At 60.6% G+C, this 12,551-nt stretch overlaps 2 protein-coding genes across 3 annotated transcripts in view; one reads left to right on the forward strand and one right to left on the reverse strand.

The window, feature by feature from the left end:
* Nucleotides 1-1,880: 1,880 nt before the first annotated feature.
* On the reverse strand, nucleotides 1,881-10,402 carry LOC149854676 (uncharacterized). Its single transcript, XM_090024681.1, has 5 exons — nucleotides 10,243-10,402; nucleotides 9,527-10,077; nucleotides 5,000-5,692; nucleotides 3,640-4,514; nucleotides 1,881-2,711 (listed from the first exon to the last, which is right to left on the reverse strand). The coding sequence occupies exons 1-3, from the start codon at nucleotides 10,400-10,402 to the stop codon at nucleotides 5,324-5,326; spliced, it is 1,080 nt and encodes a 359-aa protein (XP_089880807.1). The 3' UTR covers nucleotides 1,881-2,711; nucleotides 3,640-4,514; nucleotides 5,000-5,323.
* PRDM16 (PR/SET domain 16) overlaps nucleotides 5,263-12,551 on the forward strand; it is a 459,872-nt gene continuing 452,583 nt past the window's right edge. The window contains exon 1 of one of the 2 annotated variants that reach the window (XM_090024494.1): nucleotides 5,263-5,396. The gene's annotated coding sequence lies outside the window, so the exon portion shown is untranslated. The remainder of the gene's footprint in view (nucleotides 5,397-12,551) is intronic. The other variant, XM_090024492.1, reaches the window with a different exon arrangement.

The raw sequence follows: 12,551 nt of genomic DNA on the forward strand, positions 1-12,551 counted from the left end.
CGCGGGCTCCCCGGTGGCTGCGCCGTTTCCGCGGGCGCGGGGTGAGCGGGGCAGCGGGGGCTGCAGGTGTCCGGGGCGGGCTGCGTTTCCCTGGGCCCCGCTGGCGCAGGGTGAACCAAACTCTGTAGGAAGAAGAGAAAGCCACGGGATGCAGCCACTTGCGGGAGCCTGCCCGCATCGGCGGGCTCCTGCGCGGGCGCTGCCAACGAATCGCCCGCGCAGGCTGCGCGCCGGGACTCCTCTGCCCCCTGTCGCTAACGACGGGTCTCCATGGAAAGCCTCTATTCAGAAGCGCGGAGCCTGCGCTGCCCCGGTCACTCCCAGTCGCTTCTGCCCCTGCCACGCGGCCCCGCTCCCGTGCCGCCGGCTGCAACGAATGCGGGGCAACGCGGGGGGCGCCGGGCGCCTTTTGCAAACGCCCCAGCGCGGAAATTACGCGGCCCTTTGGCCGGACCCAGAAGGAGCCGGGATCCCCCCCTGGAAGCGAGCTCCGCGCCGTTGCTGCTAGCACCGAGCTAGCTGCGGCACTGGGGGGAGGAAATCCCGCAAGGACACGCCGTGCTCGGGGGGGGCCGCCGCCGTCGGAGGCGTCGGGGCCGCCGGCTCGTTACGAGCAAGCCCCGCGCGGCTCGGCTCTCCTTCCCGTGTCTCCAGCCGGGGCTGCGGGGTCCGAGCAGCGGGTGAGAGGGGCCTGGGAAAACAGCAGCAGCAGCATCATCAATAATATTAATAACCGTTTATTGCCCCGGCTGGCAGGCAAAAGGAAATGGGTTTCGCCGGGCTAGCAGCCCGCGTAAGACCCGCGGGTGTCCCTGCGCCCGAGGCCGCACCTCTCCGCACAGCGCCCCGCTGGCGCCCGTCGGGGCCCGGGCTGCGGGCCTGCGGGAGGTTGCGGGGCTCGCAGTCTGCTGCAAGCCCAGGGATCTGCAGAGCCTCCGCCTGCCCGCAACGACCCGCTTCAGGGGCCGCCTGCTTGGGGGAGCCGGGCAGACTTCCCGGGCGGACCCTGAAGGCGCGTCCCGGCTGCGCCCAGTCTCCGCGGGCCCTGCCCTGCCCCGCAGCCTGCTTGCGGCGTGGCCCGTGGGGGTGCTAACGGCGGCGCCGGGCGGAGACCTCCGGGGACGCCCGACGGCAGTGGCCCCGCTTCCGCCGGTGCCGCCGGGACGGGGAGCTCGTGCTCGGGCCGCGGCCGCGCTCCCCTGCCTCCCGGCGTGTGCGGGGCGCGGCCGCGGGCCGTGCGGGGTGCACGGGAGCGCGGCGGGGCCGGGTGCCGTCGGGCCGGGCCGGCTGCCCCGACGTGCCTCAGACCTCGGGGAAGGGAGGCCGAAGACAGGGCGGTCACCGGGTGGCGACTCCTGGCCTGGCCTGTTACCCCGGGGGCGGGAGCCGCTGAGGTCCTGCGCCCGCTCCGGCCAGGGCAGGTTTCCCCGGGGCGGCGCTCGCCCGCCCGCCCGCGCATCTGCCCCCCACGCAGGACCCGCGCAGGGCCGCGGGCGGAGCAGCCCCCTCGGCAAGGAGCGACCCCCTGTCCGCTTCGGCTCCGGCAGGTGCAAACGCGGGGCTGCGCGGGAGGCAGCAGCAAGCGCCTGCCCCGCGGCAGCCCGCACCTCCCCCTGAGCCCTCGGGGCAGACCCCTGGGGAGGGGAGGGGCCGGACCCACGCACGGAGCTCGCGCGGGGGCCTGCGGGCAGGGACCCGGGAGATGCGGAACAGAAGCATTTAGTGCGGGTTTGGGGGCAGACGCACACACGTGCAGGCGGGGAAGCGGGAAGGCTGGAGGGGCGCTCCGAGCCGGGGCGGAGAAGATCTCGTTGGCGTTTGCAGCCCTTTCCAGTTCCTCCCCCCTCCCCTTGGCAGGAAACCACAAATCGAGTCGGAGATTCGTTCCGGGCTTTTTATTATTAATATTTTTTTTTCCTTCCCTGGAAATAAATAAATGAATGAAACCCGGAGCGCCGACGCGCCGTCACCAGGGCTTTTCGCAGGGGAAAGCGCGTGTGCGTGCGGGGCACGCGGGCTAGGGCCCTCTCCGCCGCGCAGTGCGATCAGACGGCAACGGGAGGAGTGGGGGGCCGAGTGCCAGGGAGAAACCTCTTCGACCCCCGTTGTAACATTTACACCGATCCGTCTTGTACATTTACTGCATGAATTGGAGCAAGGGAAACCATTTCCAAGCGGAGCCAAGGCTGCGTGTTTCCAGGCTCTTCGCCGCTGCTCGATCCAGAGCCCGGCGACTCCTTGGCTTTGTTTGGAACCGCGTTTCCTTGCTGTGATTTGCAAAACTCCAGCGTGACAAATCACAAGAAAAGAAATCCTTCGGAAGAGCATAGACGTGCGGGTCCGCCTGGGCTGGATGCCGGGCGAGGGGGGATCGGTGCCCGGGGCCGGCTCGCCCGCAGCACGCGGCTCCTTTCGGGGACGTTTCTTACTTTCTATTTCGGGCAGCGAGCTGGTCTCCGGGACGTGCCATGGAGAGGCGCTGGCTGGGGCCGGGGCCGGGGCCGGGGCCGGGGCTGGGGCCAAGGCAAGGAGGACGGATATGCACAAATCTTAGCGTTGCCTCCCTGTCCCCGCAGGTGAGGCGCACACGCACCTGAGTGCAGCACGGCGCTGACACCGGGGCTCTCCCCGACGGGCTCTGCGGGCACCGATCCTGCCCGGATGCACCTTCCGCGGGGTCCCGAGCCAGAGCCGTCTGCCTACACAGTGCTCTGGAGAGGGAGAGAAACAGAAAAGGGATGGTCGGGGGCAACGAGCCGCCATGAGCAAGAGCATGATTTTTCCCACCGCATGGTGCAAAGCCGCTCACCCTTCGACCCTGGTTCCTGGCTCACTGGCCTGGAAAACAACGTATTTTTGTTAATCGCCGTGGGGTTTGTTTTTTTTAAAATGCCGTTTGGGAAAGTCAACCCACAAATTTGATTTTTTTTTTCAATTTTTTTTTTTTTGCACGCCTTTTCTGCAAACCCATCGAACAGTTTATATAAGACGAAGGGCGAGAAATGAACGAGAACATGTTTGCTTTTAAAGCCAAGCTCTGGGTCTCCCGTTTCCAGCCCGTTTTAGGGACGCGGGAGATACCCCGGCTCCAAGGTCGTTGTAAGGAATATTTCAGCTGCGTGGAAACCCCGGGGAGAGGCAAACCCCTGGGTTTTCAGCCCTCCGGGGCCGCGCGCTCCCCGGCGATCAAAAGGCTTTTCGAGGGGGGGGATCTGCGCTCGGCATCTCCACGTTTGAGGCGACACGTGGCTGGAAGTTTCCCTAAAACCCATTTCGTTGATTTTCGAGCTCTTTCCCCACCCCCTTCTCACCCTCCAGTTACTGCGAGCCTTTAAGAGCCCCTCCGAGGGCCCTGCTCCAGCCTGCAATTAAGGAGCGGAGCAAGGCGGGGGAAAGGCAGTAATTAGCAGGAATCGTCCCCCCTCCTTCCACCTGCTGGGCAGGAGAGCAGGGGCAGGACGGCTCCCAGCAGGGCGCCGGGGCACCCAGCTCGCGCGGCCTGTGTGTGTGCGGGTGCCCCCCGCGCTGCGTCCCGACACGGGGGTGCCCCGCCGGTGCCCGCGGCGGCCCTGGCCCTGCCCCGGTCCTAGGCGGGAGCGCTTGGGAAGCCCTCTCCATATTAATCTCATTAAATCCTACCTTTCAACCTTCTTCCGTGACCATCTGACCTGGCCACTTGAATTCAAATAGCGCTTTCTCCGCAGTCAAAGGCAGCACATCAATCACCGAGCTATTTACACTTCGCTCCTTTCTTCAAAGAGGATCTGTCTGCTCTGTCTGTCCCTCCACTTCCGGGGATCACGGACAACTCCAAGTGCTGGGCAGGGACCACTTGTTTTTTTTCCGCCCGGCTTCTGCTTGGGTTGCGGGGGGAGCGTTTGGACGTGTGTGTGTGCGGGGGTCGGCATTCAAATAGCCCCAAATGAGGCGACCGCTAATTCGGTCGCAAATGGCTCGACCGCAGCACCTACACACGCAAAAGAAAAGCAGAGCAAGAGTCATGCTTGCCTCCTCCAAGCCAGGGCAGGCAGGGTGCCGGCCGCCCTTGCCAGCCCTGCAGCAGCATCTCCCCTCTGCCCCAACAGGGCCAGACAAGGGGTCGCCCTCGGGAGGAGGATCTGGGGGCAAATGTCCAGCACGGAAGCCCAGTTGCAAGCCCAAATCTACGCCGAGCCTGTGTCTCCCTTTACCGCAGCACCCAGGACCTGTATTTCCAGTCCCTTGAAGGAAAAAAAACACAGAGAGCTATTTATTCCCTTTCTCCTTTTAAAACAATTCTTAGGGCTCAATCCATTACCTTGAAAAGCAGAGGACAGGCACACACGCCGCGCCAAACTGCCCAGCCGGGGACTGTCTCCGGCGAAGCGGTCCCGCACAGGAGAGGATCCTTGCTCCCCTTTGCCCGAGCAGCAGCACACTCAAGGGCACATACAAATGACACCCGCATGCAAATGTCTAATTAACACCCGGTTTAATTGACAGCGGGGACACAGGTAGCCAACAGGAAAAACCACCTAAAAAAAAAAAAAAGGAGAAAAAAAAAAAAGGGAAAAAGGTCGGGGAGGGAGGGAAGAAATGAAAAGAAGACAAAGATAAACGTAAGAAACCGATGTTGTTTCAAATTTTAATAAAAAGATTCAGGAATCAGGTCTGGGTGGCAAGCCAAGGCATTCTCTAGCGGCGGAGTTCAAAAGAAATATTCTGGTGCAAAGCGTTAAATGACAGCAGGATGCAAATCTCAAACAACGCTGCAAACAGCCCCACGCACCCCCGAGGCCGCGGAGGGAAAAAAAGGCAAAAGAAGAAGAAGAAAAAACCTTGTGTGAAAAGTTACAGTAAATCTTTTTTTCCCCCCCAATAGTTTTTCCCTTTCAATAAAAAGCATGTTTCAAATACGTGCGATTACCGAGCGAGCCCCACTCTGCAAGTCCCTGCTGCAGCAGCGCGAGGAAAGAAGAAGAAGAAGAAGAAGAACAATAATAATAATCATAATAATCACCTCTTTCTAGGATGGCACCTTGATCCTTAAATATTGTCCAGTGTGTAAGGTCAGTGTGCGGAGAGTAAGGAGGAGAGCGGGCTGACTTTTCTTAAAGGGGCAGATCAGGGAAAGGCTCTGATGGTGCTGAGAGGGGGGGGGGGGAGAGATAAGTGATCTGAAGAAGAGGATAGGACAGAAAAAAAAACCTGATGATGATGAATACATTGGAAACTTTTTTTGGCCCTGGTGAGGGTGTCAGATTGAATGCTCTGTGCGCATGTGCGAAGGTGTCCAAACTGACAATGCTTGGGAGATGAAGATAGTGTGTAGCTGCTTCTGGGCTCAAGGAGGGAGGAGAAGAATCCACAAGCCGACAAGATGAGATCCAAGGCGAGGGCGAGAAAACTGCCCAAAAGTAGGTTCTTTCTTTTCGTTCTTCCGCTCCCCGAGTCCCCGCGCGGGTCCCGCAGGATCCGCGCCGCGGAGGAGCCGGGCTGCGCCGGGCGGGAGCCCCCTTTTCGTGCCCTTTCTCCTTCCTCCCGGGGAACAGATGCGAGCCCCGCTGTCCACCCCGCTCCGTGCGCGCTGGCGAGGAGCGAGGCGCAGCGCGGCGAGCAGCGCCCCGGTGGCACCGTCCTGCGGGCCGGGGCTGCGGGCGCCCCGCGAGCGCCTGGGTGGGGAGCACCCCGGTGCAGCGCCAGGCGAGCGGAGCTGGCAAATAAAGGGGGGGGGGGGAGAGAAGCGAAAGTTAGCTGCAAAGTTGACGAAAGGGGATAGCAACTTTTTTTTTATTGAGTCGTTCCAAGTCTTGTGAAATAATATTCCTGGGTTTTGAAATAGTGGGCGCTAGAGCTCTGCGTTTGGCACCCGCCTGCAGGAGCCGAGGAGTTTGACGCTGGAGAGAGAGAGAGGAGAGGAGAGGAGAGGAGAGGAGAGAGGGGGAGAGGCAGAGCCCGAGCCCACCAGCCCCGGGAACAATTACCGAGGAGACTGAGACAAGGGGCGAGAATTTTGTAGCAAAAGGGACCGGCGCTGGTGCGGGGCGGGGAGGGGGCAGGAAGGGCTTTGCGGGGTGGGGGGCGCCTTTCTTGACTGCTCTTTGCCTGGGATCTGCCCCGGACCGGCAGCCCCCAGGCTTGCGGCGGACTCTGCCCCTCCGCGGGACCGGCCCCCTGCCCGTCCGCTTTGAACGGAGTTTGTCTGAGTTTGGCTTCTGCGCTCCCAGCCCGGGCATCCCCCTTCTCCCGTCCCCCTCCCCCGGCAGAGTCCTGCTGCCAGCCCCTGCTGTGCTGCCCCGCGGAGCTGTGCCGCCCTAGGGGATTTAGGCGCCCAGCTGAGTGTGTCAAATGCCCCACTTTTTGTTGTTGTTGTTGTTGTTTTTAGTTTCTGTTTCACTCCGGCTTTGTGCAAAATATGTGGAGACTTGCAAGCTCCTTCCTCCAAGCTGTCCGGTAAGAGCCGGGCGGCCGGGTCCCAGGAGCGGCGGCGGGATGCGGCGCGCGCCCTCGCCCCCAGCTCGCGGGAGCAGCCGGACGCGCGGGGCTGGCTCGGAGGGGGCAGGGAGCGCGGGACGCCTCGGCCTTGCAGATAGCTTTGTAACGTAGGGCATGGCAGCTCCAAGGTGAGAGCGCTGTTCAGGTAAGGAGGGGAAAGGTGACTTCGGCTCCGCAGTGCGGGGAAGAGGCTGCGCAGCCCGGCGCGAGCAGAGGCCAGAAAACTCGGGCTTTAGGGTTGAAATGTTTTCTTGGCGGAGGAGTTGCGGGGGGGGGGGGGAGTTTCAAACTTGAATGGAGCCCAGGGGCACGCAAGGGAGGCGCACCCTGGCTTCCAGCGGTGTATTTTGTAATCCAGGCGTGCTCTTACGTCGCCTCCTTGCTCCCGAAGGTCAGCTGGCATTTTAGACGGGCTCCCTGGCCCAGGCCCCACCTTCAGCTGGACGGTGGCTTTCCCCCCTGCTTAGCAGGGAAGCGCTCTTCCAAGTGTTGTCCCAGCTCGGCCGAGAGAGCCGCGCAGCTCCGCGACCAGCCTTCAAAACAAAACAAAACACCCCCCCCCGCCGCAAAGCCCCGCACCCAAGCGCCTTATTCCACGAGGGCTTTTGCTTGTTTGCTTCCTTTTGATCTCTGGGGAAGGGGGACTCGCTGCAAAGTGACCCGCCTGGCCGGGCTGCGCCTTTGTGTTCACTGCATTGCTTTTTTAAAACCCCGCGGCCTAGCCACTCGCCGGCTCCAGGGCCCCGGCGGTGCGGCGCGGCGCGGCGCGGCGCGGGGGCCCGGGCGCCGGGTGCACGTGTGCAAGAGACCCGCACCGGCGAGGGGGGGACCCACCTGGGCAGCACACGTGTGGCAGCGGGGACCTCGCCTCCAGGTCACACGAGCAGCTCGGTTTGCAAGAAACAGCGGGAAGACATGCCCCAGCCCCACAGCAGCAGCAGCAATAATAATCAGGCTCACACTACGACTTAATGCCATTAATAACGATCCTCCTGAAAACGCCAACAGTATTAATGCTGATGTTATTACTGCTGCCGCGGGTCTCGCCCCTCGATTCGCTGCTGTCGTTGCTGGTGCGGGAAGGTTGCTTCGGGATCAGGCTCTTTCCCTGCGGCCCAAGCTGGGGCAACTCTTCCCCGCCTTGCGGGGAGCGCCCGTGCTCACAGCCGGCCCAGGTCGCCTCTCGTCCGGGTCTGGCGCAGGTACACACGTGCGTCCCAGCTGTGCAACGCACCGCACCCCCCTTTCCAGGGCGCGGGAGCCGTGTGCGTGTCACACGCGCCCTCCGCCGCGCTGCCCCCCACCCCCAGCTGCTCGGGTCGGGGAGCGGTAAGTACGCCGCTGAAGTTTAAGAGCTAAGAGGTTTCCCAGTGCCTGGGTCCGCCGCGCTCGGGAGGGAGAGCTGGGGCTTTCTCCAGCTGGGAACGGCGACTCCGCTGCCGCCCCGGGAGCTGCGGGGGAAACGCCGGGCTCGCCCCGCTGCAGCAGGCGGGGAGCGTCTCCCTGGAAGGCTGAGCCCTGATTAAAATCAGGTGTTTAATACAATACAAGGCCCAACGGTTTATGGGGTTTCAGGCGAGGATTTTTTAGGGATCACAGTTCAAAACAGTAGCCCAAAGCTAAGGTTTCTCTCTCCCGGGAGGATGTATTTGCAAAACAGATTAAACCCGGCGCCGGGTGCGTGCATCTCTGTGTGGAGTCCAGAGGGCTGCCGCAGGAAGCCCCGCACACGCCCGTGTGCCCGCTCCTCGCCTGTTAACGCGGGCTTGCGTTTGTCCCCGCGCCCGGCTGCTGCGGGAAGGCGGCGGAGCGCGCTGGCAGTGCGGAGTCCATTAAAAGCAGGCTCTGCTGTAGCATTTCATTTCATTGGACAATATTTTAAGCAGATGTGGGGCTCTCCTGGGAGCTGAGCCCCTCTACCTGATCTCGGAGGGGGCTGGGGGCGGGGGAGCCGCGCTCCCCGCGCGGGAGGCGAGCCGGAAAAGCAGGCGGCGGGATCGGTCCCCAGCCCGGCGTGCGGGTCGGTCGGGATCCCTTCAGCCTGTCCCGTCTCCGCCGGGGCAGCAGGCCCGCGCCCGGCTTGAAAAGCCGCAAATTCACTCCCAATAGTAAATAGGCCTGGCTAGGGAATAAAGCCTCAGGGCAGCCGCAGCCGGCCCCGCTCGTCCTGCCCAAACGCGTGCGGGCGCAGCGCGGTGCTCTCGGGCCCTGCGCCCCGCGCCCCGCCGCCGGGCCACGTGCTTCCCTCCGGGGGCTTCACTGCAGCCCTTTTTTTTTCACGGTGCTGCCTGTGCTTGTCTTTCTCGGCGTCTCCCACTTGACGGCTCCTCACGGCGACGCGTCTGTGCGCAGACGGGCCTCGTGGTCCCGAAGGAAACCGGCGGGCCCCGGCCCGGCCCGGCCCCGCGCACTCGCCCGCTCCCCGCGCCGCCCCGCGCGTCTCCCGCCGGCGGCCCGAGCCCGTCGGAGCCGGGTCTGCGGCCCGGCCTCCCGCTCCTCGCAACGGCGCCGCGCTTCTCCTTTTCCCGCTCCCCCCCCCTTTTTTTTTTAATTTAATTTTTTTCATTTCTTTTTAATTTTTTTTGGGGGGGGTGAAGGCTGAAAGTGCGCCGAAGATGCTTCGGCAGCGGGGAAGGGAGAGACGCGAAGTAGCCGCGCCGGGGCCCGGCTCCGTCCCCAGCGCCCCCTCCTCCCGCGGGCCTCCGCGATCGCTGCCCGGCACCGGGGGGAGGCGGGGGCTATAGTGCAGCCTCTGCCCCCGCTCCCGGGCTCTGCCCGGCCCGCGCTGTGCGGAGCCGGTCGGCAGCAGCCGCGCAGGCCTCGGCCCGCACAGCGCGCAGCGGCGGGGAGCGGGCTGGCCCCGGCCTGCTCCCTCCTGCCGTGGCCCCGCGGCTCTGCAGTCCCGGGGCGGGTGGCTGAGGGGCACACGCACGCTGCCTCCCCCCGCACCCCTGTCTCCCGGTGTTTTACACCCCTGGCTGCGCGCGGGAGGCGGCGCAGGGCCTGGCCGGGCAGCCCCGAGGTAGCAAGGCCCGCGGGCGCTGCACCGCACCTCTGGCGCTGCCTTCGGCGGGGTGGCCACCGCCCCTGCCGCGCCGCGCGTGTGCGCACGTCTGTCTGCGCGGGCCGCCACAGGCAGAGCCGGGGCGAGGCCCTTCCCGGCGCAGGTGACAGCCGCAGCGCCAGGGCGTGTCCGCAGGCGCGGAGGGGGGCAGCGGCCCCGGCCGGGTTTCCAGGCCTCCCAGTGCAACCATTTGATGCCCGCGGCGCGAGGCCGCGCCGGCTCCGCGCCCGGCAGATGCGGCCACGAGTGCTTGCGGGGCGCGGGGCCCGCACGGCCGCCTCTTCCCTTTTTGCCCCCCCCCTCTTTTTTTTTCCTTGAGAGTTTAGGACATAAAGACTCGGCGCTGCAGCGAGACGGGCCCTGCCCTGCCTCCCCGCCGGCAGGTGTGCGGGGCCGAGCCCCTTCCCCGCGCGGGCGCCGGCCCCGGGCCCCTTGGCGCGGAGGCAGCAGCCGGAGGAGGCCAAGGGCAGGGCTGCCCCACTCGGGATCTCTCCCCGCGTGTCCCGCCTGCCTCCCCGCCGCGGCTGCGCCCCCGCTCCCTAGTGGGATTCAGTTAGGCCATTAGGATCCTTCCGGGGTTCCGGGCTGGTAATTAAGGTGAGGTGTAATTAGCGCTTCAGCAAACAAAAAAAACAAAAAAAAACATAAAAAAAAAAATTACCAGGACTAAACGTGCTTTGGAAGGATTTCCCGGGAGTTTTTACACCCGCCCCACCAGCGTTCAAGGCACCGGGCGCGCCGCGGGGCCCGCCTGTCCCGGGACAACTTCCAGCCTTGATCCCGCGCAGAGGCCGGGCTGGAGGCGCGGGGCTGGGGGAAGCGGCGCCACGCGGGGTGTGGGGACGTGACGCCTTCCCTCCCCATCTGCACCGTGCGCGGGGATAACCTGGGCAGTCGCAAACTAGCCCTTCCCGCTGAGCGCGGTGAAATCTGTATGTAGCCCTGAGTCAGATACACGCATCCGTAGACAAGCTGTATCGTGCTTTATTCCTCACTCCCCAGTGTTGGCAAGAGCAAACCTTTGCCGGTGGATGTTAAAGCCCACATGTCCTATGCAGATACTGCGGGATACGTGTCTCTGACACACGAAAATGTGGTTACATGTGCTTTTGAACACCGGTTTTGGTTTGGTTTCTGCCTAGCCTGTCCTCATCTCATCTGCGCGCGTGTCTGCGCTACTTCTAGGTTTTGCACTGAATCCACAGTGCAGCACTTGAACCAAAGGTGCAGAGCAAAAAGAGAGGCTTGGACAGGATATATAAATAATCGAGACTGAAAGGGGATATAAATAAAGGCTCCTCCAGGCAAAAAAAAAAACACTAACAAAACCTTTAAGTTAAGATGTGGGGTACAGGAGTTGCTTTTTCCTTGTTTCTTATTTGTTTCCCTCTCCTGGTGCAGGAATAAAATACACTTAGTGCTTGAAAACAAATAAGATGCTAAAGCATTAACTGGAGAAAAGCAGGCATAACTGGAGAAAAGCAGGCATACCTGAAACATATAAAATCTCCACTCACTTCTGGGCAAAATGCAAGGCAGAAGGTAGGATTTCACAACACAGGAGCAGTGTAATTCATAGCTGTTGCTCAGTGTAATAATATCCTGGCTCCTTAGTTGGATGTAACCATTCCCTGACTGGTGATAAAGGAATGCTCTGGCTTGCCTGCTGCACAGAGGTTACACCTGCCCGCATGGGTTGCACTGTTGGCTGCACAAATAGGCTCAATTGTTAAGTGAAATACCTTGAGCAAATGACAAGGGAATCTTCTGTTTAAGAGGGCAATATCCCTCTATGGCATGGCTGCATTCATTAATGTTTGTAAAGCACTCTGAGATCCTCAGAAGGAAAGACCCTATTGAGCGAAAAGCATTATTATTGTTATTATGACTATTATTATTATGGCTTATATATTATATAAAAGCACTGGAATGTTTAATATAGTGCTTTAAATCCAGAGGCCTTAAGAAGTTTGCAAACATTAATGAGTTAAGCCTCAGCAGCCTGCCTGTAGGACGGAGAATGTACTATTAATTCCACGTTTAAGGCAGGGAAACTGAGGCACCAGGGGGAAGGATTGAAATCACATGCCCAAGGCTTTCTAGATACAGCTGGTGACAACCAGGAGGAGAACCCACCTCTCTCCAGTTCCAGTTCTGTGTTCTGAATGCAAGAGTTACAGCCTTTTTACGGTCGCCTTTTAATTTTTTTTTTTAGTCACACTGAACTTCCTATAATGGAAAGTCATTCTGCAGAAAAAGAAAGTGTTTTTGCTCTCTGGCTCCCTTGTAGTGGATGGGCAACCACATGTGATAGTGTGTCATACATGGAGGCAAGAAGCAATTTGTGTAGGCTGGAGCCCTTCATTCCTGTGAAATGGGGCTACTTCAGCATTGCTGTACATTGTTGTGGCACATCTCTGCTGTTATAAAATATTGTGCAGACCAGCAAATCATGACCCAAACTTTTCAGAGAAATATGTGCCAGGATCCAAACCCCTGACATGCAAGATTTATTTTTTTCTTTTGCTCACTTCCAAAATATATATATTCAAAAGATAACATGTTGGTGGTTAGTTACCCATACACATTCTTTTAAAAAAAACCCAAACAGCCCCCTCCCCTCCAAAAAAAAAAAAACCTGATGGCAAGTCAAATAAGGCTGCTTGAAGGATATGTGCAAGCAAACTGGTTCCTCCTTTCTGATGGCCCTTATACGTGTCTAGTCCTGCTTACTAAGTCAGTGTTCCACACCAAAACTAGTGCATCATTGTTTAATCTTAAATATGTCTTGGAAAAGCGACATGATCAGAGCCTGAGAGATAGAAAACGCCCACGATTTTACTGCCCCTGGCATGAACCTGTTGAATTCCTGTGCATCACTGATACCTATGCACAAACTCTTCATTGTTGTTTGCACTGCAGAAGTGCTGGGAGGCCGGCCTTGTTGTGCTAGGCAGTGTGTAAACACATAACAGAGGCAGACACTTACTTCTTCATTCACTGAGGGGGTGGG

The sequence above is a fragment of the Crocodylus siamensis genome, chromosome 12, assembly GCF_052110815.1.
Source record: "Crocodylus siamensis isolate JL-2025a chromosome 12, ASM5211081v1, whole genome shotgun sequence".
In the NCBI taxonomy this organism is placed as follows: domain Eukaryota; kingdom Metazoa; phylum Chordata; order Crocodylia; family Crocodylidae; genus Crocodylus; species Crocodylus siamensis.